The following is a 23,978-nucleotide window of genomic DNA, read 5'->3' on the forward strand; positions in this document are numbered from 1 at the left end:
CGGAATGAGGAAATACCTCGAATAGAATCCTTGGCCCTGCTGATGGCAAGGGACTGGTTTTACTGTGCCCGCAAGGAGGGCGGAAAGCTCTGTTTGAAGGATGACCAAACACACGGATGAACCCCACGATGGACATGGGGGAGAGATCTCTGGGAGCCAGCTGAAATGCAGACAGTACCCCTGGCGAACAATAGAGAGGACCCAGCTGTCCAATGTTCTCTTCCCAGTGACAGGCGAAGCTCATGAGTCCACCGCTGACTGGGGGATCTGATGTCAGGGGTATGGCCAGCTGACTTACACTCCCTCGCTGCCAGTCAAAAGCCCGTGGTCGGGGCCTGCTGGGGGCCAGTTGGGGTCTAGGTGGCGAGGATGACCCCTGGGACCGGTGCGAGGTGGACGAGTCCAAGCGGCCTGAGGATAATATTTCCTCTGCCGATAGAAGGGTTTCAGAGAACACTGCCTGGAGGATTTTCTGGCAGAGGACAGACCTTCCAAGGCACTAGCAGACAGCTGCTGAAGGGTATCATGATGGTCCTTCAATTGCGCCACCTTATCCCGAACCTTATCCCTGAAAGGTTTTTCACCTGTGCAGGAGAGGTCGGCTAGCCTGTCCTGAACTTCTGGCTGGAGATCAAAGGCCTGGAGCCACGCCATCCATCTGGCACAGATGCCCACGGCGGCTAATTGTGCTGCCATCTCAAAAACAACGTAGGTGGAACGCACCTCATGTTTTCCCGCCTCCAGACCCAGGAGAGGCAATGGCGGAAAGGGCTTCCTACTGTTGCTGGGGGAGGCCCTCTGCAAAATCCTGGATTTGTTTCCAGAGATTGTGGTTGTACTGGGTCATATAAAGTTGGTAGGCGGTAATGCGGGCAACCAGCATGGCGCCTTGGAAGATTTTCCATCCCAGAGAATCAAGCTACCTGTGCTCGTGTCCCAGAGGAGCGGAGCCATGGGTTTGGGAGCGACGAGCTTTTTTTTTTTTTTTTTTAAAGTGGACTCCACGACCACCGACTGGTGGGGGAGTTGCCTCCTGTCAAACCCCACAGCCTGTTGCACCAAGTAGGTGGCATAGGCCTTCCTGTTAACAGGAGACACAGAAATGGGGTACTCCCGTATACGGAGCAGGAGTTCCTTAAAGATATCGTGGATTGGAGCTGCCACGATTTACTTGGGAGCGTCGATGAACTGGAGCACTTCCAGCATTTTGTGTCGCATGTCCTCCTCTGTGAGCAGCTGAAAGGGAATAGCTTTGGCCATAGCCCTGACAAACCCCGCAAAAGGCAAGTCCTTAGGTGGCGATCGGTATCGCTTCTCCGGAAGGAAGGGCTCCGAAAGGGGGTCATCGGAATATTCCGAGGACGAGTCTGAGTAGTCACCCCAGGGGTCATAAGGCCCCTCCTCCTCACTGGGACCAGCATGCCGTGGGCGAGGTCCATGAGGGGTATTGACCCTGGGTTCTGATAGCTTTGGATGCCTCGAGGGGTCTGGCGGCATCGATGGATCCCCTGGCATGGAGGGGACCAGAGGCTGTGGTAGGCCAGAGGGATCTGGCAAAGGCTTGGGGAACTGTGGGCGAGGGAACACAGTACCGGCCATATCTTCCTCCTCGGAGGAGCAGAGAATCAGGATTGCTCTGGTGGAGGGCATCGGTGGCTGATGGGGAATCGAAGGCCCCTTGGGTACCGGCTGCGTCGGTACGGCACCCAGAAGGACGTCCCGACACTCCAGCAGTTGTGCTAGCATTGATGGCGGAGGCTTGGCACTGGTATGGTGGCCGGTGGCACCGGCAGCTCAACGCTCTGAAGCGCATTGAGCACTGCAGACTGCACCCTGTGATCTAATTCCTCCTGAAAGTACAGAGTGGCCAGGACTGATGGAGGGGGACGAGGCGTCACTGGATCTTTCTCGGGTCTCCAAGGTGGCACGGTGCCCTGCACCGGTGTCGGTGGGAAACACCTAGGGCTACTGGGAGCACCAGAGGGTAGGGCCTCCGTTGGCTGGCGCCCCTTCGGTAGTGGCTCGGCAGCTGCCAATGCCACCCCAGAATCATGCGTTGAGAGTGACCGGTGTCGATGCTTGCAGGATCTTTTCCGGTGTTCGGCCCGGTCTTTCCCCGGTGCCGAGGAAGCCGATGATCCTGATGTCCTGGATAGCGGTGAGACCATCGAGGATCTATCCCCTGATCCTGGGAAGTACTGGCGAGAGGGACCACGAGGGGAAGCGGGTCGGACGGCTCTCAGCGATCTCTCGGCATAGAGGGTGTAGACTTTGGGGCCCCGAAATGTTTCTCCATGTTATCGAGGAACGCCTGATGCCCTTTGGGTGTCATCTGGTCACACAGATGGCACCCATGGACACTGTGCGAGGTCCCCAGGCAGAGAATACAAACCTCATGCAGATCCGTGATGGACATGGTCCACGGGCACTGGGGGCACCGACGAAAACCAGTCGACACCATAAAAACACCCGGCATGTAGTCGATGACAGACAGTCACCATGAGGCGAGGAGTCGGGAATCGACTACAAGGTTGGAAAAGAGGCAGAATATGACCTACCGTACCAAGGCAGCACTGACCGTGAAGGGGACCAGACGAGGAAATGGCAAAAATACTCAAATATCGAGGAAAAAAGTGGAAAAAGAAGAGCTCCATGGAACGTAGGCAACTGCACCGCGGAAAAGAAGAGACTGAAGGAGGACCTCGAGTGGATACTAGCAGGCTGGGAATGCTCAATCTGCTGATCAAAGCTTTGAGAAACTTTGACAAATGTTTCCGTGCTGGGTTCCATCGGATGATGTCACCCACATGTGAGAACTACCATCCTGCTTGTCCTAGGAGAATATGTATATCTCAGACAAAGTAAGAACTAAGAAATTGCCATGCTGTGTCAGACCAAAGGTCCATCAAGCCCAGCATCCTATTTCCAACAGTGGCCAATCCAGGCCATAAGAACCTGGCAAGTACCAAAAACTAAATCTATTCCATGCTACTGTTGCTTAATTAATAGCAGGTAATGGACTTCTTCTCCAAGAACTTATCCAATCCTTTTTTAAACACAACTACACTAACTGCACTAACCACATCCTCTGGCAACAAGTTCCACAGTTTAATTGTGCATTGAGTGAAAAAGAACTTTCTCAGATTCATTTTAAATGTGCCACATACTAACTTCATGGAGTGCTCCCTAGTCTATTATCCAAAAGAGTAAATAATTGATTCACATTAACCTGTTCTAGACCTCTCATGATTTTAAACATCTCTATCATATCCCCCCTCAGCCGTCTCTTCTCCAAGCTGAAAAGTCTAACCTATTTAGTCTTTCCTCATAGGGGAGCTGTTCCATTCCATTTATCATTTTGGTCGCCCTTTTCTGTACCTTCTCCATCGCAACTATATCTTTTTTGAGATGCGGCGACCAGAATTGTACACAGTATTCAAGGTGCAGTCTCACTATGGAGCGATACAGAGGCATTAGGAAATTTTCCATTTTATTCACCATTCCCTTTCTAATAATTCCTAACATTCTGTTTGCTTTTTTGACTGCCGCAGCACACTGAACTGATGATTTCAATGTGTTATCCACTACGACGCCTAGATCTCTTTCTTGGGTGGTAGATCCTAATATGGAACCTAACATTGTGTAACTATAGCATAGGTTATTTTTCCCTATATGCATCACCTTGCACTTATCCACATTAAATTTCATCTGCCATTTGGATGCCCAATTTTCCAGTCTCAGAAGGTCTTCCTGCAATTTATTACAATCTGCTTGTGATTTAACTACCCTGAACAATCTTGTATCATCTGCAACTTTGATTACCTCACTTGTCGTATTTCTTTGCAGATAATTTATAAATATATTGAAAAGTACGGGTCCCAATACAGATCCCTGAGGCACTCCACTGCCCACTCCCTTGCACTGAAAAAATTGTCCATTTAATCCTACTCTGTTTCCTGTCTTTTAGCCAGTTTGTAATCCACGAAAAAACATCGCAACCTATCACATGACGTTTTAGTTTTCTTAGAAGCCTCTCATGAGGGACTTTGTCAAACGCCTTCTCAAAATCCAAATACACTACATCTACCGGTTCACCTTTATCCACATGTTTATTAACCCCTTCAAAAAGATGAAGAAGATTTGTTAGGCAAAACTTCCCTTGGGTAAATCCATGTTCACTGTGTTTCATTAAACCGCGTCTTTCTATATGCTCTATGATTTTGATCTTGAGAATAGTTTCCACTATTTTTCCCGGCACTGAAGTTAGGCTCACTGGTCTATAGTTACCCGGATCGCCCCTGGAGCCTTTTTAAAATATTTCCTCAGTGTCTGCTTACTAAAAGTCCAGCCAATCATTGTGGTTCCCTACGGGAGGATTCATTTCCACTTCGACCAAGAGTCCACAATATGCCACAAACCCAACAATAGTATTTTTCACCTCATCTTTTAACCATACTGGCACCTTTCTTAATGCATGGAATACATCTGTGCTGTACTTCTAAGATGATATTTTTTAACAATGTCCATGCCTGTTGTACAATCTTAACATTTGTAGCTGCATCTTTCAGTTTTTTTCTAACTATTTTTCTCATTTTATCAAAGTTTCCCTTTTGAAAACTTAGTGCTAGAGCCGTGGATTTACTTATTGTCCTCCTTCCAGTCAATTCCAATTTGGTCATGTTATGATCACTATTGCCAAGCAGCCCCGCCACCATTATTTCTCTCACCAAATCCTGTGTGCCACTAAGAATGAGATCTAAAATAGTTCCTTCTCTCATCAGTTCCTGAACCAATTGCTCCATACATTTGTCATTTATTTCATCCAGGAACTATCTATTTAGCATGTCCCGATTTTACATTTACTCAGTCAATATTGGGGTAACTGAAATCTCCCATTATTACTGTACTACCAATTTGATTAGCTTCCCTAATTTCTCTTAACATTTCATCGTCCATCTCATCATTTTGACCAGTAAACAGTAGACACTCCTATCAATATACTCTTCCCCAACACACATGGGATTTCTACCCATAAAGATTCTATTGTACTTTTATTCTCTTGCAGGATCCTTATCCTGTTGAACTCTATGCCATCCCAGACATAAAGCGTCACCCCCTTCCCACCAAGTTGCTCCTCCCTATCTTTGCGATATAATTTGTACCCTGGTATAACACTATCCCATTGGTTATCCTACTTCCACCATGTCTCTGAGATGCCAATTAAGTCTCTCTCTTCATTTACTGCTATACACTCTAACCCTCCCATCTTACTTCTTAGACTTCTGGCATTGGCATTCAGACATTTCAAAGTGTGCTTTTTGTTTGTATTAACAGCCTGCTTTTCAGTTGACAGGTATAATTTGGAATCTTTTGTTGCAGGTGATACTTTACTTATAGGCACATGGATTACTTTTGCTTTTATTGAAACCTTGATGATGGGATGCCCTAACTCTTCTGCTTCATTAGTATCCTTTGAAAATACTTCCCTCTGAACCATGCACTGCTAAGCGACTGTCAGCTTTCCCCTTTGTTCTAGTTTAACAGCTGATCTAGCTCCTTTTTAAAAGGTTAGTACCAGTAGCCTGGTTCCACCTTGGTTAAGGTGGAGCCCTTCCCTTCGGAAAAGACTCTCCCTTCCCCACAAAACTGAATCCCTCCTTCCTTGCACGATTGTCTCATCCATGCATTGATAATCCAGAGCTCTGCCTGCCTCTGGGGATCTGTGCGTGGAACAGGGAGCATTTTGGAGAATGCTACCCTGGAGATTCTGGATTTCAGCTTTCTACCTAAGAGCATAAATTTGGCTTCTAGAACTTCCCTCCCACATTTTCCTATATCATTGGTCCGCACATGTAGGACAATAGTCGGCTCCTTCCCAGCACTGTCTAAAATTCTATCTAGGTGATGCATGAGGTCCGCCACCTTCGCATCAGGCAGGCATGTTATCAGGCGATCCTTGCGCCCAACATCCACCCAGCTCTCTACATTCCTAATAATCAAATCACCAATTATGATGGCCAACCTAACCCTTCCCTCCTAGGCAATAGCCCTGGGAGAGATATCCTCGGTGCAAGAGGACAATGCATCATTTGGAGAGCAGGTCCTTGCTACAGGATCTCTTCCTGCTTCACTAGGCTGATGCTTTCTGACCAGGAGACCTTCCTCCTCCAAGGCAGCACCAGGGCTGCCAGAATGGAGTTGGGACTTGGCTACTATGTCCCTGAAGGTGTTGTATCCGTCGCTGTCCGACGTCTCTGCTCCGCCCACCTTACCTCGTTGGTGACTCCCTCCGGGGTTGATGGAGGGCTGGCTGCTGCGGCATCTCCGGGACATCCTCCTCCGGTGTTCCTGGACCAGCTCGATGCTGCAAGCCGCCATGTTGACCAGATGCCTAAGGGCGCGCGCGTGGCCCGACTGATGTACCAGCGTTGGCGCGAACCTCAGGGGTGTCCCCCTGAGATGACGTCATCAGCTCCAGATATTTAAGGTCTCAGTTTTCGCTAACAAATCGAGTTAGCAAGGGGTTCGCTTCCTCCAGGTCGCTGCGAATGGGATTCGCTCTCTGCAAACCTAGCTACTTTGCCTCCTCGGACTTCACTAGAGGTACCCAACTCCTCGGGGGCCTCACTCTCTCTTTTTCTTTTCAGGTCGCAGTCCGGAACCGGTCGAGGGCCCATGTCCTGGACCAGCTCCTGAATTCCACTTCTGCTAAGAAGTCATCGCTGCTTACAACATTAGTGAGTTTCCATCTATCTCTCAGAGCCTTCCCTGGGACCAGGTACTCACTCCTCAAGGGCCTACTGCATTCCAACTCCTGGGCTGCCTTAAGAGACTATGGTGTGAGTGTTATCACCAAGGACTTGTTCCAGAACTTTGCATATCCTATCTACTCACTTTCTTAGTTTCTCTACAGCTCAGCCACCTTGGGATCCCTGTTCCAATACCTGAGGGACTACAGCCCAGCTGGGCGCTTCCATCTCACTACTGCCACCTTTGGTGGTTTATTATACTGATTACTAAGAAGTCTTTGTTGCTTATAACATCAGTGAGTTTCTATCTATCTTTCAGAGCTTTCCCTGGAACCAGGTACTTGCTCCTCGAGGGCTTAATGCATACCAACTCCTGGGCTGCCTCAAAAGACTATTGTGTGAGTGTTACCATCAAGGACGTGTTCCTGAACTCTGCATGTCTTGCCTACTCACTTTCTTAGTTTCTCTACTGCTCAGCCACCTTGGGATCGCTGTTCCAGTACCTGAGGGACTACAGCCCAGCTGGGCGCTTCTTGCTCACTACTGCCACCTCTGGTGGTTTAATATATTGTCTAATAAAAGAACTAGTGTGTGTTTGTCTCCTACACTAAGCCTGACCAGTGGTCCCTCTCGGGAGCTCCCCCAAGGGCATGGTCACCTGCCACTGGTCCAAAGATCCACTCACAACTATTCTAAATAATAACAGATTGCTATCTCTCAGCTTCAACAGAGCTCTAATAACAGATTGTTGATTCCCAGCTTTAACAACAGAGCTTTAATAACAGAAGGTTTCATCTATAAACCTCTCTGTCTGCCTCAGCTCCTCCAGGTCTGCCACTCTAATGTCTAGAGATTGGACTCGTTCTCTGAGAGCCAGTTCTTTGCACTGGGTGCACACATACACAACCTCTCAGCAGCGGGTAAAAATCAAACATGTAACATTCAATGCAGAAGACTGGAATGCCCCCTCTTGCTGCTGGATTTTTGCCTGTATCTTTATTTTGTTGCAGTCTTAGTTAAGTTTAGGTTGCTAAGAGAGTAGAAATGTGTAAATAAAAGAGTCCTTTAAATTTATTGGTATATTCATTAATAATCTGGTAGTGACCTGCAATGGGATAATTAAACTCTTGATAAGGCCTGGGGCAATCCTCTATTTTTAGATAAAAGGCTGACTGATTTTTAACATGAAGGCATCACCTGTCTATAAATCAAAGGATGAGCTAGGGGTGCCCATTCTTCTTGGCAAAAAGCATCGAGATCTTAAAAATTCTTTGGTTGTCTAGCATAAACTGCATGTTCGAGTTCTCTCCAAAGTGGCTCAATGAAGCTGAGGTTAGGAGACTGTGATGGCCATGCCAGAATCTTCACTTTTTTCTGCTACAGCCACTGAAGGGTCGACTTGGTCTTATGTTTCAGATCATTCTCATGTTGGAAATTCCAAGTGTGCCCCATGTGCAGCTTCCTGGCTGATGAATGCAAATTCTCCTCCAATATTTTCTGATAAGTTGCTGCACTCATTCTGCCATCAATTTTGATTAACTCCCCTGTGCCAATATAGCTCCCCCCCACCACCAAACAACAGCAGAGATTCACCTCCATGCTTCATGCTAGGGATGGTGTGCTTCTCTTCATAGGCCTTGTTAATGTCTATCCAAACAGACCACTTATGGTTGTGACCATAAAGTTCAATTTTGGCCTCATCACTCCAAATTTTGTTCCCGAAGTTTTGAGGCTTCTCTAGTTGCTGGCTGGAGTATTCTAAGTGGGCTGTTTTGTATCGTTGGTACAGTAATGACTTTTTTCTGGCAACTCACCATTCAGCCCATTTTTGTTCAAGTATCTCCTTATTGTGCATGCTGAAATACCCACACCACTTTGTTTCATAGAAGTCTATATTTTAGTAGAAGTTGCTTGTGGGTTTTTCTTTGCATCCCGACAAATATTCCTGGCAGTTGTGTATGAAATCTTTCTTGGTCTACCTTTCTGTGGTTTAGTATTATCAGAGCCCATAATTTTCCACTTCTTGATCAGACTTTAAACAGTACTGATTGGGATTTTTAATTATTTGGATATCTTTTTATATCCTTTTCCTGATTTATAAAGTTGAGCTACTTTTGCTAGCAGATCCTTTGACGGTTCCTTTTGCTTTCCCCATGCTTCAACACCATCAAAGTCAGTGCAGGCCTGGATGAAATGCACAAGGGTTTCTGAAGAGCTAAGAAACTCCTTTTATACACAGAAACTAATTACAATCAAAGAAGGCATAGATGTGGATACCTACCCTTCATTGCCATCTCAACCTGTGTGATTCAATTTGAGTGTATATCATCAGTTCAAACATTCAAGGGTATGCAAACTTTTGAACAGGACCATTATATTATTTCCTTCATGGCTATGGTTTGTTTAATGATTGTGCTATTCTGTGATGCATAATAGCTTAATAAGAAACATATTAAAAATAACAGAGGCATTTTGTCTGATCACTCATGTTTTCTTAAAATGCTACACCTCTTAGAAATTCTGTCAGGGATATGTAATCTTATGATCGCAACTGTTTATATATTAAAGCAGAGATACAGTATTTTTTTGCAAGAGAGAATACCGTTACAACTGTTTAGAAGCACAATATGAAAGACAAATCCCTAGCCTTAATAATATGTTAGAGCGAAGAGGGAACAAAATATCTAAAAAGAAAGTAAGCTTACATGAGGGTTATTCTTCTCCAGGAGTTCAGTGAACTTTTCTAGAAGTGCAACAAGAAATTCTCTAGGTTTACGCAGGACCCATGCTGGTTGGGCAATAAAGATCCTCAAGAAGACTCCACCTACAAAATGTTCTCCTTGTGCTTCACTATACACCACTGTAAACTCATCAGGCAACTGGGAAACAAAGAAAAAAAATGAGAAGACTGTCATTCCACAACGGCTCAGTCAAAAGATCTGAACACACATTCAGTTGGGTCATAAATCTGTCTTTTTTTTAATGAACATTTTATATCAAATATATAACACTACAGAATTTATGAAGAGAGTTATGGTGAGAAAAATATGGAAAGAGAAAAAAAGGTTAAGATGAAAACAGAAAAGATGAAGAGAATTTCTTTAACAAACCATAAAGGATTCATCCCATCCCTAAATTTACATAATATTCACAAATAACTCATATCATATCATTGTTAGAAAAGGTGTTCAAATTATTTCAAAGTAATCAAATCAACCCCTCATAGAAGACATTAGCCTTTCATAGCCATAAATGTCCCAGACTTTACACAGCTAATCAGTTTCAGGGGGCTATCATTTGATTTCCAGCACTTTGATATAATAATCCTAGTGTTAAACAATTTGGGGGCCATTTTCTAAAGTAAAGCAGAGTTGATTACCTCTAAAAGGTGTTCTGAGGACAGCAGGATGTCCATCCTCACATGTGGGTGACATCATCAGATGGAGCCCAGCATGGAAGTTTTAGCTCAAAGCTTCTGGAAACTTTGAATGTGCCCTACTGGACTTGTCCAGAATGCTATTTCTCCATGTGTCCACAAGACCTTTGAAGACACCAACTACAAGGAGAAAGGGATTTTTTTTAAGGACATCCCGCTGTCTTCAGAAAACATTTGTTACAGGTAAGAAAATTTGCTTTCCCTGAGGAAAAACAGGATGGCAGCCCTCACACATGAGGAATTCCTTGCTACAGACTGTTCTAAACAAAAAAAAAAGAGGAAATACCCTAAAATTCTGCAAAGGGCAAAACCTTTTTGGTGGCAAGAGGCCATTTTAGTATTTCCTGAGGGGTTTTTTTTTGTTTTTAAATAAAAGCAGCCTAGACCCAAAATAATGGGCCCTGGGGGAGGGGGGTGGAGTTGTGTTCTACATCTCAAAGAGAATTCGCAGGACAGAATGGACAAACCTACAATTGCACTAGGAGTCCTTGACCCAGCAATAGTGCAATGTGAAGGTGTGTAGAGAACTCCATGTCGCAGCTTTGCATATCTCGCCATAGTGGCTAATTTTAGTTGGGCTACCAATGCTGCCATGGTACTGACAGCATAAGCCTTGATATGACCCACCAGATTCAGGCCTGTCTGGGCATAACAGAAGGAGATACAACCTGCTAGCCAATTAGAAAGAGTACATTTGGCAAAAGTAATTCCAGGTTAGTTGGAATCAAATGAAATAAAAAGCTGTGTGTCACGCCATCAAAGAAGTGGACTCTAGTGGCTGTGGCCTGGTTGGCGCCACCCAGTAAGTGAACTCACTAGGTCTACACTGGCAGCTGGCGGAGAAGCCCATAGGCAGGACCGGATAGAACTTCACCTATACCAGCCACCTCCCCTGCAAGTTGAGCCCTTGGGTTCTGGTGGCTGGCAGGACTTAGGTGGGTCCCTGGGGCTAAGCTGAAAGAGTCCGATCTGCAGACAGAAGAACAGTTAACAGACCAGAGGTTGAGACAGGCAGCAGATAGCAGAATGGATAACAGGCCAGAGGTCGAGGCAGGCAGCAGACAGAGTAAGATCAGGGGCCAGGCCAGAGTAAGGATCTGGACAGTCAATCCAAGGCAAACAGGACAGACATGACAGAGAAGGCTAATAGGACAAGCAAGGAAGGGTAACAAGCAGGGCCAGGAGCAAGGGCAGATAGGTTAGGGACCAGACAAGGAACAGAGTACGAGGAAGGAAGGAAGGATAATACAAGGAAACAACGCAGAAACACAGATCAAGGCGCAAGGCAAGAACAAGACAAGGATAGCAATATGTCCTGGAATGTAAGGGCACCAGGAGACCTGTTGCTGAGGCGCTGGCTGGTTGCAAGAGACTTCCTTATAAACTCCTGGAGGATGTGACATTATCAGCCAATGCTACAGGAAGTTCCAGCTAGGGGACCTTTAAAGGCGGTCCAGAGTTGGAGAAAGTTCTATCCCAAGTCTTTGGAACAGCATGGTGCCAGAGGCTATGTCGGAGTCGCTTCAGATCAGAGGTGAGGGGCTTAATAGTATCTCTCCGACAAAGCCCCCCCCCCCAAAAAAAAGACTTCTGGGCCTGGGCTTCAAGAGAATCTGTGGTGGAATTCTGCCACCAGTTGGGGAACCAGCAGACTGGTGGCAGGTTTCCATGAGTTCTCTCTCCTCAGGGCCATAGTTCTTCCAGGCGATAAGATACTGCAACTTGTTTCGGACCCTACAGGAATCAAGAATTTCTTCTATTTCGAACTGGGTGTCCTCTTCCAGAGTGAGTTCAGGCTTTTGGGGTGGAGTTCTGCCTGGCCAGGAGAGGATGGCAGGTTTTAACAATGAGATATGAAAGACGTCATGTATTCATAGAGATGCAGGAAGCTTAAGTTTATAGGCGACTGGGTCTAGCTGCTGCTCAATGGGAAAAGGTCCCACGAATCAGGAGTGCAAATTTTGCAGATGGCATTTTAAGCCTCAGATTCTTGGTACCGAGTTATACCAATGTACGAGGCTGGAGAGTGGGTGCAGGGTGCCATTTCTTGTTGGCTTGGGCTTTAGCATGTCATGCAGCATGGTCGAGTTGGTGAGCTTTTTCCCTATGGATCTTGGAGCTCTTCTCCTACTAGGGTAGCAGCTGGGCAGGTCTTGAGCATAGGAACAGGACGCGGGATCCGTGGGTGGCGTCCAAAGACAATGTAAAATGGTGATGATCCAGTGGAGCTGCTGACATGGTTATGATGTGCAAATTCTGCTCATGGAAGCAAGGAGGCCCAGTTGTCTTTGATTTACATATGAGCATAGAAAAGCTTTAAGGCTTTGGTTGACTTGCTCAGTTTGGCCATTGCTCTGTGGGTGGTAGGTGGAGGTGAAATCTAGGACAATCCAGAATTTCTGGCATAGACTTCTCCAGTACTTTGCAGTAAATTGGACTCCCCCCCCCCATCTGAAAGAATGTGGAGAGGACGTCCATGGATTCTGAATATGTGTTGAGTGAAGAGTTGAGAAAGTTCAGGCACAGATGGGAGTCCAGGGAGAGGAACAAAATGTGCCATCTTTGAAAACCTATCTACAACTACACATATAGTGGTGTAGGTAGATCACAGATAAAATTGGGGGCTAAATGGGTTCAGGATTCCATGGGAGCTGGCAGTAGCTGTAAGAGCCCCTACAGTTGGGCTCGGTCACTCTTTTGCATGGCATAAGTAGAGCAGGAGCCCACGTAACAATGAATGTCATTTCTCATTTGAGGCCACCAGTAATGACGCACGAATTCCAGGATGTTGGTGACATCGGGATACCCCGAGAGATGGGAATCATGGGACCATTCTAGAACTTTTTCCCATAAACGCTGGGGAGTCACAGTCTTACCAGAAAGATCCATGAAGGCTGCCACAAGTATAATCTTGGCTGGGTTGAGGATATGTTAAAGCGGCTCTGGTGCCCCTTCTGCATCAAAGGAGTGGGCTAGTTTATCAGCTTGACTGTTCTTGTCAGCAAGGCGGTAGCGTAGCTTGAAGGTGAACCTGTTAAAAAGAGGGACCAATGATTTTCTCTGGGGTTCAATCTTTGCGCTTATGCCAGGTGTTCAAGATTCTTATGGTTCGTATAAATGGTTACAGGATGCTTGGCTCCTTCCAGCAAGTGCCACCATTCCTCCAGCACCAACTTGACTACAAGCAGCTCGTAGTCTCCTATACTGTAGTTTTTCTCAGCCAGGGATGATTTCCTAGATAATTAGGAGCAGGTCGCCAGAGTATCATTATGGCTGTGTTGTAGGAGAACAGCGCCCTCTCCCAGGGTGGACACATCTACCTCTGCAATGAATGGTCTTCCTGGGTCTGAGTGATGAAGGCATGGAGCCCGAGTGAATTCTTCCTTCACTTGTTCAAAGGCTCGAATGGCATCTGCTGGCCAATTCTTGGTGTTGGCCAGTTTCCTGATTAGGGCTATTGGGGGGAGGGGGCGCCAATGAGGAATAATTGGGCATGAACAGTCTGTAATAGTTGGCGAATCCTAAATATCGTTGCAATGCCTTGAGACCATTGGGTCAGGGCCACTCCACGATGGTTGTAGTCTTAGCAGGATCCATCTTGAGGCCTTGGTGCAAAATAATATACACTAAAAAGAGAGCTCTACTTGCTCAAAGTCACACTTTTCCAGCTTAGCTAGAGGTGGTGGTCATGGAGCCTCTGCAGGACCTGTTTCACATGGTCTCAGTACTCGGTGAGAGATTTAGAGAACACTAGGATGTTGTCCAAGTATACGACTACGTCAGTAGAGAAGGTCTCAAGATTTAGTTCACCATCGACTGGAATACTTCAGGGGCATTACACAATCCAAAGGGCATTACCAGGTATTCATAGAGCCTATCAAAGGTATTAAAGGCAGTTTTCCATTCATCACCCTCTTGGATCTTGATCAAGTTGTAGGCTACTCGGAGGTTCAGTTTGGTGAAGACTTGTGCACCTAGCAGGTGGTCAAAAAGTTCAGATAATCAGGGGAAGTGGGCAATGGTTCTTCTTTGCTATGGTGTTTAGGCCCCTGTAATCTATGCAGAGGTGTAGTGATACGTCTCTCTTGCTGACAAAAAAGAATCCAGCCCCAGTGGGCGACGAAGAACGGCGGATAAACCCTCTGTCAAGATTCTCGTTTACGTACTTGGTCATGGCCTCTATCTCTGGGACAGACAGAGGGTAGTGTCGACCCCTGGGTGGAAATTTGCCAGGAAGCAGGTCAATAGGGCAGTCCTAAACTCTGTAGGGAGGCAAGGTCTCAGCCTGCTGCTTATTGAAGATGTCAATAAATTCTGATTATTGGGCGGGCAGACCGAGCATTGGGGCAGCTGTCACTTGGCCAAGTTATCTCTTGGGCAGCACAGATGTGAGACGGCTCATCTGGCAGGAAGAGTCCCATCAAGAGATCTCTAGGGTACCCCAGTCAATGGTAGACTGATGCTGTTTCATCGACGAAAGGCCCAGAATGACTTGGTTGATCGCTTTAGGAAGGACATATAAGTGGATGGAGCAGGCTGGTTTGCATCAGGATGGGGTCTGTAGAGCAGTCTCTCCAGTGACCGTGGATATGGAGAGCACGATGTGGTACCGACGCACGAGATTCCTTGGCGATAAAGCTCCCAGTGGCCCCAGAGTCCAGAAAGGCTTGCAGCTGATTGTGGCGAATGTACAGAGAAGGGCTACCAAAATAAGGGGAATGGAACAGCTCCCCTATGAGGAAAGACTAAAGAGGTTAGGACTTTTCAGCTTGGAGAAGAGACAGCTGAGGGGGGATATGATAGAGATGTTTAAAATCATGAGAGGTCTAGAACGGGTAGATGTGAATCGGTTATTTACTCTTTCGGATAGTAGAAAGACTAGGGGGCACTCCATGAAGTTAGCATGGGGCACATTTAAAACTAAGCAGAGAAAGTTCTTTTTTTACTCAATGCACAATCAAACTCTGGAATTTGTTGCCAGAGGATGTGGTTAGTGCAGTTAGTATAGCTGTATTTAAAAAAGGATTGGATAAGTTCTTGGAGGAGAAGTCCATTACCTGCTATTAAGTTCACTTAGAGAATAGCCACTGCCATTAGCAATGGTAACATGGAATAGACTTAGTTTTTGGGTACTTGCCAGGTTCTTATGGCCTGGATTGGCCACTGTTGGAAACAGGATGCTGGGCTTGATGGACCCTTGGTCTGACCCAATATGGCATTTTCTTATGTTCTTATGAATACTGGCACCCTTCCATGAGAGAAAGATGGGGATTACCATCTGTGGGGAGGAATTAATGACCTAGGGGGCCTCCCCCACCAGATCTAGGTCCTGGCATTTCCAAACTTTGCCAGGAAGTGAGATGCGAAGTGCCCCAGAGTTCCACAGTACAAGTAGAGGTTCAGTCAGCATCTCTTCTGCTTCTCTTCTGGCAAGAGCAGACAGCATTCAACCTGCATAAGCTCTTCGGTGGTGGTGGTAGCTCCTCAGTTTCGGGGGTGACTAGGCAGCGCAGAGAGGTTGGAGATCCTCAGGATAGTCCAGCGAACCAAACCCCTCTCTCTCGCTCTTTCCCTGAAATGCAAGTCCAAGCAGATTAGGCTAATGAGTCCCTCCAGGTTTGCCAGGAGATCACGCCTAGCAAGTTTATCCTCGATAGCCTCAGAGAGTCCTTGCTGGAATATTGCAGTCAGACACTCTTTCCTCCATTGGAGCTCCAAAGCAAGAGACCAGCGCACAGTGTATTCCCCCACAGAAGCCTTGATGGAAAAGTAGGTGGTCTGCTGCAGCCAAAGACGAGCGTCCAGGTTTGCCAAATATCAGGCAGAACTCAACAAGGAACTAGTTGAGGTTGACAAGAATGGGGTCCTCTCCCACAAGGACAGGATGTATGTCACCTTGGTCCTGTCAGATGGGAAGAGAAGTGCCTGCAAGTCGAAATGTATCCAACATTGATTGATGAATCCTCTGTACTCCGAAGACTTTCCATTGAATCGAGGTGGGGGAGGAAGCCGTGGTACCGGTCTGGGTGTAGGTGGTAACTCCAGTTCAGGAGGCACCAAAGTAGAGACAGCTATGGGAGGAGCAAGGCATCAAGACGGGTCACCAAGCAGTCTAGTACCTCAGTCACCTGGTCGAGGACATTTTGCTGCTGCTGTATACGTTAGGATGGTCTACAGTGCGGTCTGGATTGCTTGGTCCATGGCCTCAGCAACCTATGATATAGTCAAGAAAGTAGACCCTTGTGGCTCCAGTGTGGTTGATGCCACCTAGTGAGTGAACTCACTATGCCCACACTGGAAGCTGGCTGAGAAGCCCATAGACTGGACCAGTTGGAGCTTCACCTATACCAGCCCAGAAGGTTGAGTCCTTGGGTTCAGGCGGCTGGCAGGACTTAGAGGGTCCCTGGGACTAAGCTGAAAGAGTCTGATCTGAACAAGGGTCTTGGCAGGCAGCAGAATAGGTAACAGGCCAGAGGTCGAGGCAGGCAGCACGACAGTTAACAGGTCAGAGATCAGGGTAGGTAGCAGACAGAGGAAGGTCAGGGGCCAGGCCAGAGTCAGGATCCAGGTAGTCAGTCCAAGACAAACAGGACAGATAAGTCAGAGAAGGCCAACAGGACAAGCAAGGAAGGGAAACAAGAGGGGTCAGGAGTAAGGGCAGACAGGAAAGGAACCAGACAAGGAACACAACATGAGGAAAGAAGGATAACAGAAGGAAACAAAGCAGGAACACAGAACAAAGCACAAGGCAAGAACAAGACAAGGACAGCAACATAACTGGAATGCAAGAGCAGCAGAAAACCTGTTGCTGAGGCACTGGCTGGTTCCATGAGACTTCGTTATATACTCCTGGAGGATGTGACATAATCAGCCAGCGCCACAGGATGTCCCAGCTAAGGATCTATAAAGGCAATCCAGAGTTGGAGGAAGTTCTATCCCAGGTCCTTGGAACAGCATGCTTCTGGAGGCTCTGACGGAGTCGCTTCGATTCAGAGGCAAGGGGCTTAATACTGTGTGGATTTTCTTTGAGCTTCAGCTTACTCCAGAGAGAAGGCCAAGGCTCAGGTACTGAGCACAGTCCTTTGAAAAACCTCTCTCCGAAGCAAATCTAGGGTATGAGAATCCCTCACTAAGAGCACCAAGGAATGGGTTCTAGACCTCTTGGCCTTCTTCAGAGTGGATTCAACCACTACTAATTGGTAAGGCAACTGCTGCTTCTTGAATCCTGGAGTTTTCTGGATAAAATATATAGCACTTATGCCTACCTTTAATTGAAGCCACTGAAAAGGGGCTCTCCAGCAATCTCATCTGTGATGCCTAAAGTTTCTTATGGATGGGTAACAGCCACAATATCTTTTAGGTGTTCCACAAACTGGAGGATGTCAAGCATCTTTGCCCTAGACTCTTCCTCCTGTTGTAACAAACAAGGTCCTTTTCCTGGTTGTTGACTCAATACAAAACCCGGTACTGTGTATCTTTAGTTGGGATTATTTTTCCCTATGTGCATCACATTGCCACATTTACATTTCATTTGCCATTCAGTTGCTCAGTCTTCTAATCTCACAAGATCCCTCTGCTGTACCTCACAATCTTCTACTTTTATCATTATCTGCAAATCTCATCACCTCTGTCATTTCCTTTTCCAGATCATCTATAAATTTTAAACAGCACAGATCCCAGGACTGATCTCTGTGGTATTCCACTAATGACCTTTGCCCATTTGGAAAACTGACCATTTAGTCCCACCCTCTCTTTCTGGTCTTTTAACCAGTTATCAATCCACAATGACAATGCCTCCTATACCATAAGAACAAAAGAAATTGTCATACTGGGTTAGACCAAATGTCCATCATGCCCAGCATCCTGTTTCCAACAGTGGCCAATCCAGGCTACAAGTACCTGGCAAGTATCCAAAAACTAAGTATATCCCATGCTACTGATGTTAGTAATAGCAGTGGCCATTTTCTAAGTCAACTTGATTAATAACAGGTAAGGGACTTCTTTATCCAAATTTTTTAAACCCAGCTACACTAACTGCACTAACCACGTCCCCTGGCAACAAATTCCAGAGTTTAATTGTGCGTTGAGTGAAAAATATTTTTGTCTAATTAGTTTTAAATGTACTAGATGATAACTTCATGGCATGCTCCCTAGTCCTTCTATTACCGAAAGAGTAAATAACCGATTCACATTTACATGTTCTAGACCTCTCATGATTTTAAACACCTCTATCATATCTCCCCTCCAAGCTGAACAGCCCTAACCTTTTTAGTCTTTCCTCATAGGGAAGCAGTTCCATCCCGTTTGTCATTTTGGTCACCTTTCTCTGTACCTTCTCCATTGTTACTATATCTTTCTTGAGATGCAGCGACCAGAATTGCACACAGTATTCAAGGTGTGGTCTCACCATCACTTTTTATTTCATGAGGAGTCTCTCAAGGAAGGAAATCTCCTGATGCAAGTCCACCTTGGTTCCTATGAACTGAATTCTTTGGGACAGAAACAAATTGAACCTGGAGATGTTGACCAGGAAACAGAGACTGGAGAAGTCATAAAATTGTCTTGAGGGATTCCAAGACATTATCAGAGATGGACTTGTCCCCAATCAATTGTCCAGATATGGGAATATGCAGAGTCTCAGTTGATGAAGCTATGAAGCCACTACTGCAAGGCTCTGTGTGAACACTCTCGCAGCCACCAAGAAACCAAAAGGAAACATGTTGTTCTGGTAGTGCACATCTTTCACCATCAACCTGATAAACTAATGATGGGCAGGGTGAATGGGAATATGTGCATAAGAGTCTTTCAGATCCAGCATGCATATCCAAGCCCTTTAACCTATCTCAAACCAACAATTTGTTTAGCCTTTGGAAGTCCAGGACAGGTGTTAATTCCCCTGATTTTTTTGGGAATAGCAAATACCGGAAATAAAACCTTTGGCCATACTCCTGCAAAGCTCTATCACCTTCTGTTGATGGACTGACTACCTCTAACTGCAACTGGGCAGATTGAGAGGTGTTGGGAGCTGAAGAAAAATATGTTGTGTTGGATGCAGGGTGGCAATTAAGAGTAATTATCCACAATGGTATTTGAAACAGGGAACTCTATGGGAGAATACCCCCATTTCTTTCTGTCCTGAAGGATAGGATAACATGGATGTATTCAGTCCTTAAAGGACAGAAGGCATCAAAATGAGAATGATGAGAATGATTGTCTTCTGCCTATTTGTAAAAAACAAAACAAAACAAAAAAATACAAACAACCCCCCCCCCCCCCCAAAAAAAAATTTCTTATATCTCAGTTGGTCATGTCCCTTAGAACAGCAGTACTTCAGGTTGCAGAGGTTCCAGTAGGGGACCCTATTCTGCAAGGAATCCATGTCATCTAAAGCCTTTCTTCTTCATTCAGACATACAGAGTATGCTCCAAATGGCATGGGAAATCCCTGAGAATAAATTAAAGGAGTCAAATTTGTACTCTTTTGCCACCAGATGCCACACAATGCCTTTTTTCAGATGCTGCAAGGGGGTGGGGGGGGAGAGAGGGTGGATGCCTTGGTTTTTTGCAAAACAACTATTCTGGTAATAGGGGACAGAGCCTTCAATGATCACCAGGAAGAGAGATTAAGGTTCTATTGAAACTTGCCTTTTCATCCATTTCTTTACCAGTGCAGATCATTATCTGTGTGTCTAGATAGCTTGGGTGCTTGTACTGTATACAGCAGCTCCCTGAATGGACTCTGGGGCTACTAACCTCAAGGTTGCCTTATATGACCTTATTGGGATCTCTTCTAGTTATGTAGCCTTGTTGATTGCATTGTGAAGACTATTATGGCTATGACACTGGGCGGCAGATGTTTCCTCCAGCAAGCTAATTTTAAAATGGGAAACTGTTTCTTTGGTGAGGACTCATACAACTTGTAAAGGACCTAGGGAAGCAAAACCTCAGGAAAGTAGTCAACTTCACAATTGTTCAGTTTTAGAAAAGGAAATTGACTTTTCAATTGGCCATAAGGCCAAGAGGTGAATCATCAGGTTCTGCTGTATCCAGCAGTTCCACCCAAAGAAGGTCAGTGGTTCTACTCTTTGGGGGTGCTTGTAGGCATTCACTTTCAGCAATTTTACCAGGAGTGCTCTCAAATATCTTCACGATTACACCCTAGTTCTTTCCAGTTAAGTTTCCAATGCCTATATGGCAAGCAGTGGTTCCTGTTTCATGTGAAGCGCAGGGGCATGGTTGGTATTCCATTTATTTTATGGTCCTAAAGAATTAGAGTTCCTATAGAGCCATCCTTGATTTGAAAGGGGTAAACAGTCTTCACATTTGTATTTTCTTCCTGTCTCTATTAGTGACTGTGTGGCAGGGCAAATTTCTCTCTTCTCTGAAACTTTGAGGCTTACTTCCAAATTCCCATCTGGAAAGATCATCATAGGTTCCTCCATTTTTCTTTTTTGAATTCTGAAAAAGCACTTTTAGTTTAGGGCACTCCCATTTTGATCTTGCCATGGCTCCAAGAACCTTGCCAGGTAAAGGAAATGGTGGCAGCTTTCTTATAGAAGGAATGGATTATGGTTTGTCCATACCCCAGTAATTGCTTAACAGGACTGAAGTCCCACTAAGAAGGCCTTTACAATGTTCAACAGAATTGTGCAAGTTTAAAAGGCTGGAGCTGAGTAATCAGCTGAAGTCAGACCAGTGAGCCTGACTTTAGTGCTGGGAAAAATCATAGAAACTGTTATAAAGAATAAAATCACAAAACATTTAGATAGACATGGTTTAATGGGATACAGCCAGCATGGATTTTCCCAAGGGAAGTCTTGACTCCCAAATTTCCTACTTTTTTTTGAAGGGGTGAATAAACAAAGAACAAAGGTGAACCGGTAGATATGGTGTATTTGGATTTTCAGAAGGCGTGTGACAAAGTCCAACATGAGAGGCTTCTAAGAAAACTAAAAAAATCATGGGATAGGAGGCAATGTCCTTTTGTGGATTGCAAACTGGTTAAAAGACAGGAAACAGTAGGATTAAATGGTCTGTTTTCACAGTGGAAAAAGGTAAACAGTGGAGTGCCTCAAGGATCTGTACTTGGGCTAGTGCTTTTTAATATATTTATAAATGATCTGGAAAGAGGTATGATGAGCGAGGTGATCAAATTTGCGGATGACACAGAATTATGAAGAGTAGTTAAATCTCAAGCGGACTGTGATAAATTGCAGGAGGACCTTGTGAAACTGGAAGATTGGGTTTCCAAATGGCAGATGAAATTTAAAGTGGACAAGTGCAAGGTGATGCATATAAGGAAAAATAACCCTTGCTGTAGTTACACAATGTTAGGTTCTATCTTAGGAGTTACCACCCAGGAAAGAGATCTAGGTGTCATAGTGGATTATACATTCAAATTGTCAGCTCAGTGTGCTGTGGCAGTCAAAATAGCAAATAGAATGTTAGGAATTAAGAAGAGAATGCAGGCTTTTCCTGATGTTATTAAAGCTACGCAAATTCGTTGAAAAGAATTTTTGCAGATGCGATCTGATGTAATTAAGCTGGGAGCTAGATTTATATTAAAATGCCCCTGTAAGGCTTGCATTAGGCACTTGAATGTTAACTATATATTTCAGGAACCTGAGCAATTAAGAGCATTCTTAGCTGAACGCTCCCTTGAAGTAACCACAACAGGTCAGTCCTAAAAAAGGAATTGGTTACAGCACTACCCAGCAAGGCTATTTTTCTTATCTATTATTTCTGTTTTCTAATTTTATTCGCTCTATTTCCACCTCCCAGTTTTCTTATCATTTAGATGTCTAGAATATGTACATGAAATGAAATATGTATGTATTCTATTTATTTTGTAAAAGGCCTTAATGTTTTCTTTTCTTTTGTTAAAAAGACCGAATTTTCTGTACAAGAGTTATTTCTTGGGATAATTTCAAAATTGAAAATAAAGAATTTAAAAAAAATAAAAAAAGAAGAGAATGCAAATAAAAAGGTATGTGTCATAATGCCTCTATCACTTCTTGGTGAGACTGCACCTTGAATACTGTGTGCAAATCTGGTCGCCAGATCTCAAAAAAGATATAGTTGCACTGAAGAAACTGCAGAGAAGGGCATCCAAAATGATAAGTGGCATGGAACGGCTGCCCTATGAGGAAAGGCTAAAGAAGTTAGGGCTGTTCAGTTTGGAGAAGAGACGACTGAGGGGGGATATGATAGAGGTCTACAAAATCATGATAGGACTTGAACAGGTTAATGGGAATCGGTTATTTACTCTCTCAGATAATAGAAGGACCAGGGGGCACTCCATGAAGTTAGCAAATAGCTATTTTAAAACCAACCAAAGAAAATTCTCACGCAGCACATAGCTAAGCTCTAGAATTCATTACCAGAGGATGTAGATATGGCAGTTAGTATAACTGGATTTAAAAAAGGTTTGGAAAGTTTACAGCGGAAAAATCCATAAACTGCTATTATTTAGATGTCTGGAATATGTATGCATGGATGGGGTGTGGAGGGTGCCACCCTCGCTGGCACCCTCCACACCCCACCCCTCAAAACTGCACATCTTTCCCTCACCAGAGAAAGAGCATTTACCATAGCTGGCCCCACTCTATGGAACTCACTCCCCACTTTTCTCCGCCTTGAACCTTCATTACTCAACTTCAAAAAAGGCATCAAAACATAGCTCTTCCTGCAGGCCTACCCTGATGCAAATCAAACCTAAACCGCTTTGCATCCTTTCAGCACCCTTCCTTTCATACACTGCTCCCTCCCAATTTCAGTCACGCTCTGCTCCCCACCACCGATTATGTACCTTAGGGAAATGTTGATTATATAATTTATTGAAATGTTATTAATAAGTTAATACTGTTATTACAGTTCCTACATATGTTTCTCTCACTCTCTCACACCTCTGTCCTTCTCGCTCTCTTGTGCTTTTGTTTTCGCCAGGCCCCCCCTCTCTCCCTTTTTCTTGACTGCTCCCCTTTCCCCTTTTTTTGTAATTTTTCCTTTCTCCTGGAGTTGACTGTAAACCGGTATGATGTATCCTATGAATGTCGGTATATTAAAAGTTCATAAATAAATAAAATAAATAATTAATTAATAAGCAATAGTAGCAATGTTAGCTTGAGATCTATTTAATGTCTGGGTACTTGCCAGGTACTTGTGACTTGAATTGGCCACTGTTGGAAACAGGATGCTAGGTTTGATGGATCCTTGGTCCGACCCAGTATGGCATATCTTCTGTTTTTATGTAACTTTGTCAAGAGCAAGCTGTTTCTTTCTAGTCTCTGGAACACCAGGTAACTAACTCTCTGATGCCAAAGCAGGCCAAACCTATCTGACTCAGGAAACAGTGGTTCCAAATAAGTCAGAGAACTTTCTTGCTCAGAAGGCTCTCAAAGATCAGGATTATCTACATTCCTGGGCTCAGGGTATCCTCATCAGATTTGGTTCAAGAGACCATATCTATCTCTCTGATCCCCTTAATTTTAGTACTATGAAGTTTGTTTTCCTCTCCCAGGGCATGAAGGCAAAACCTCTCTTGGGAGTTTATGCCACTGAACTTACTGAAGGCATGCTCCTCAGCTCGGGTCTTCTTCGGTGGCTCGAGACTCGATGAGGGTGCCACTGGTGCTCCGGAAGACGAAGGCACCGGCGTCCGATGTTTGTGCCTGTGCTTCTCTCGGTGGTCAGCTTTCCCTGACTCCAGCATCGATGACAGGGACACCGAAGATCAAGACACCGATCGGGCTTCTCTGGCATCGGAACGAGGATGATGCTTCGCCGGAGACGGAG

General features: G+C 45.1%; 1 protein-coding gene across 1 annotated transcript in view; it reads right to left on the reverse strand.

Moving 5' to 3' along the window:
* DNAJC13 (DnaJ heat shock protein family (Hsp40) member C13) overlaps window positions 1-23,978 on the reverse strand; it is a 701,712-nt gene that overhangs the window by 65,132 nt on the left and 612,602 nt on the right. The window contains 1 exon segment of the mRNA XM_029587070.1: window positions 9,455-9,628. Within this exon segment, the coding sequence (XP_029442930.1) occupies window positions 9,455-9,628 (174 nt within the window).

Source organism: Rhinatrema bivittatum, chromosome 2 (assembly GCF_901001135.1).
Source record: "Rhinatrema bivittatum chromosome 2, aRhiBiv1.1, whole genome shotgun sequence".
NCBI classification, from domain to species: Eukaryota; Metazoa; Chordata; class Amphibia; order Gymnophiona; family Rhinatrematidae; genus Rhinatrema; species Rhinatrema bivittatum.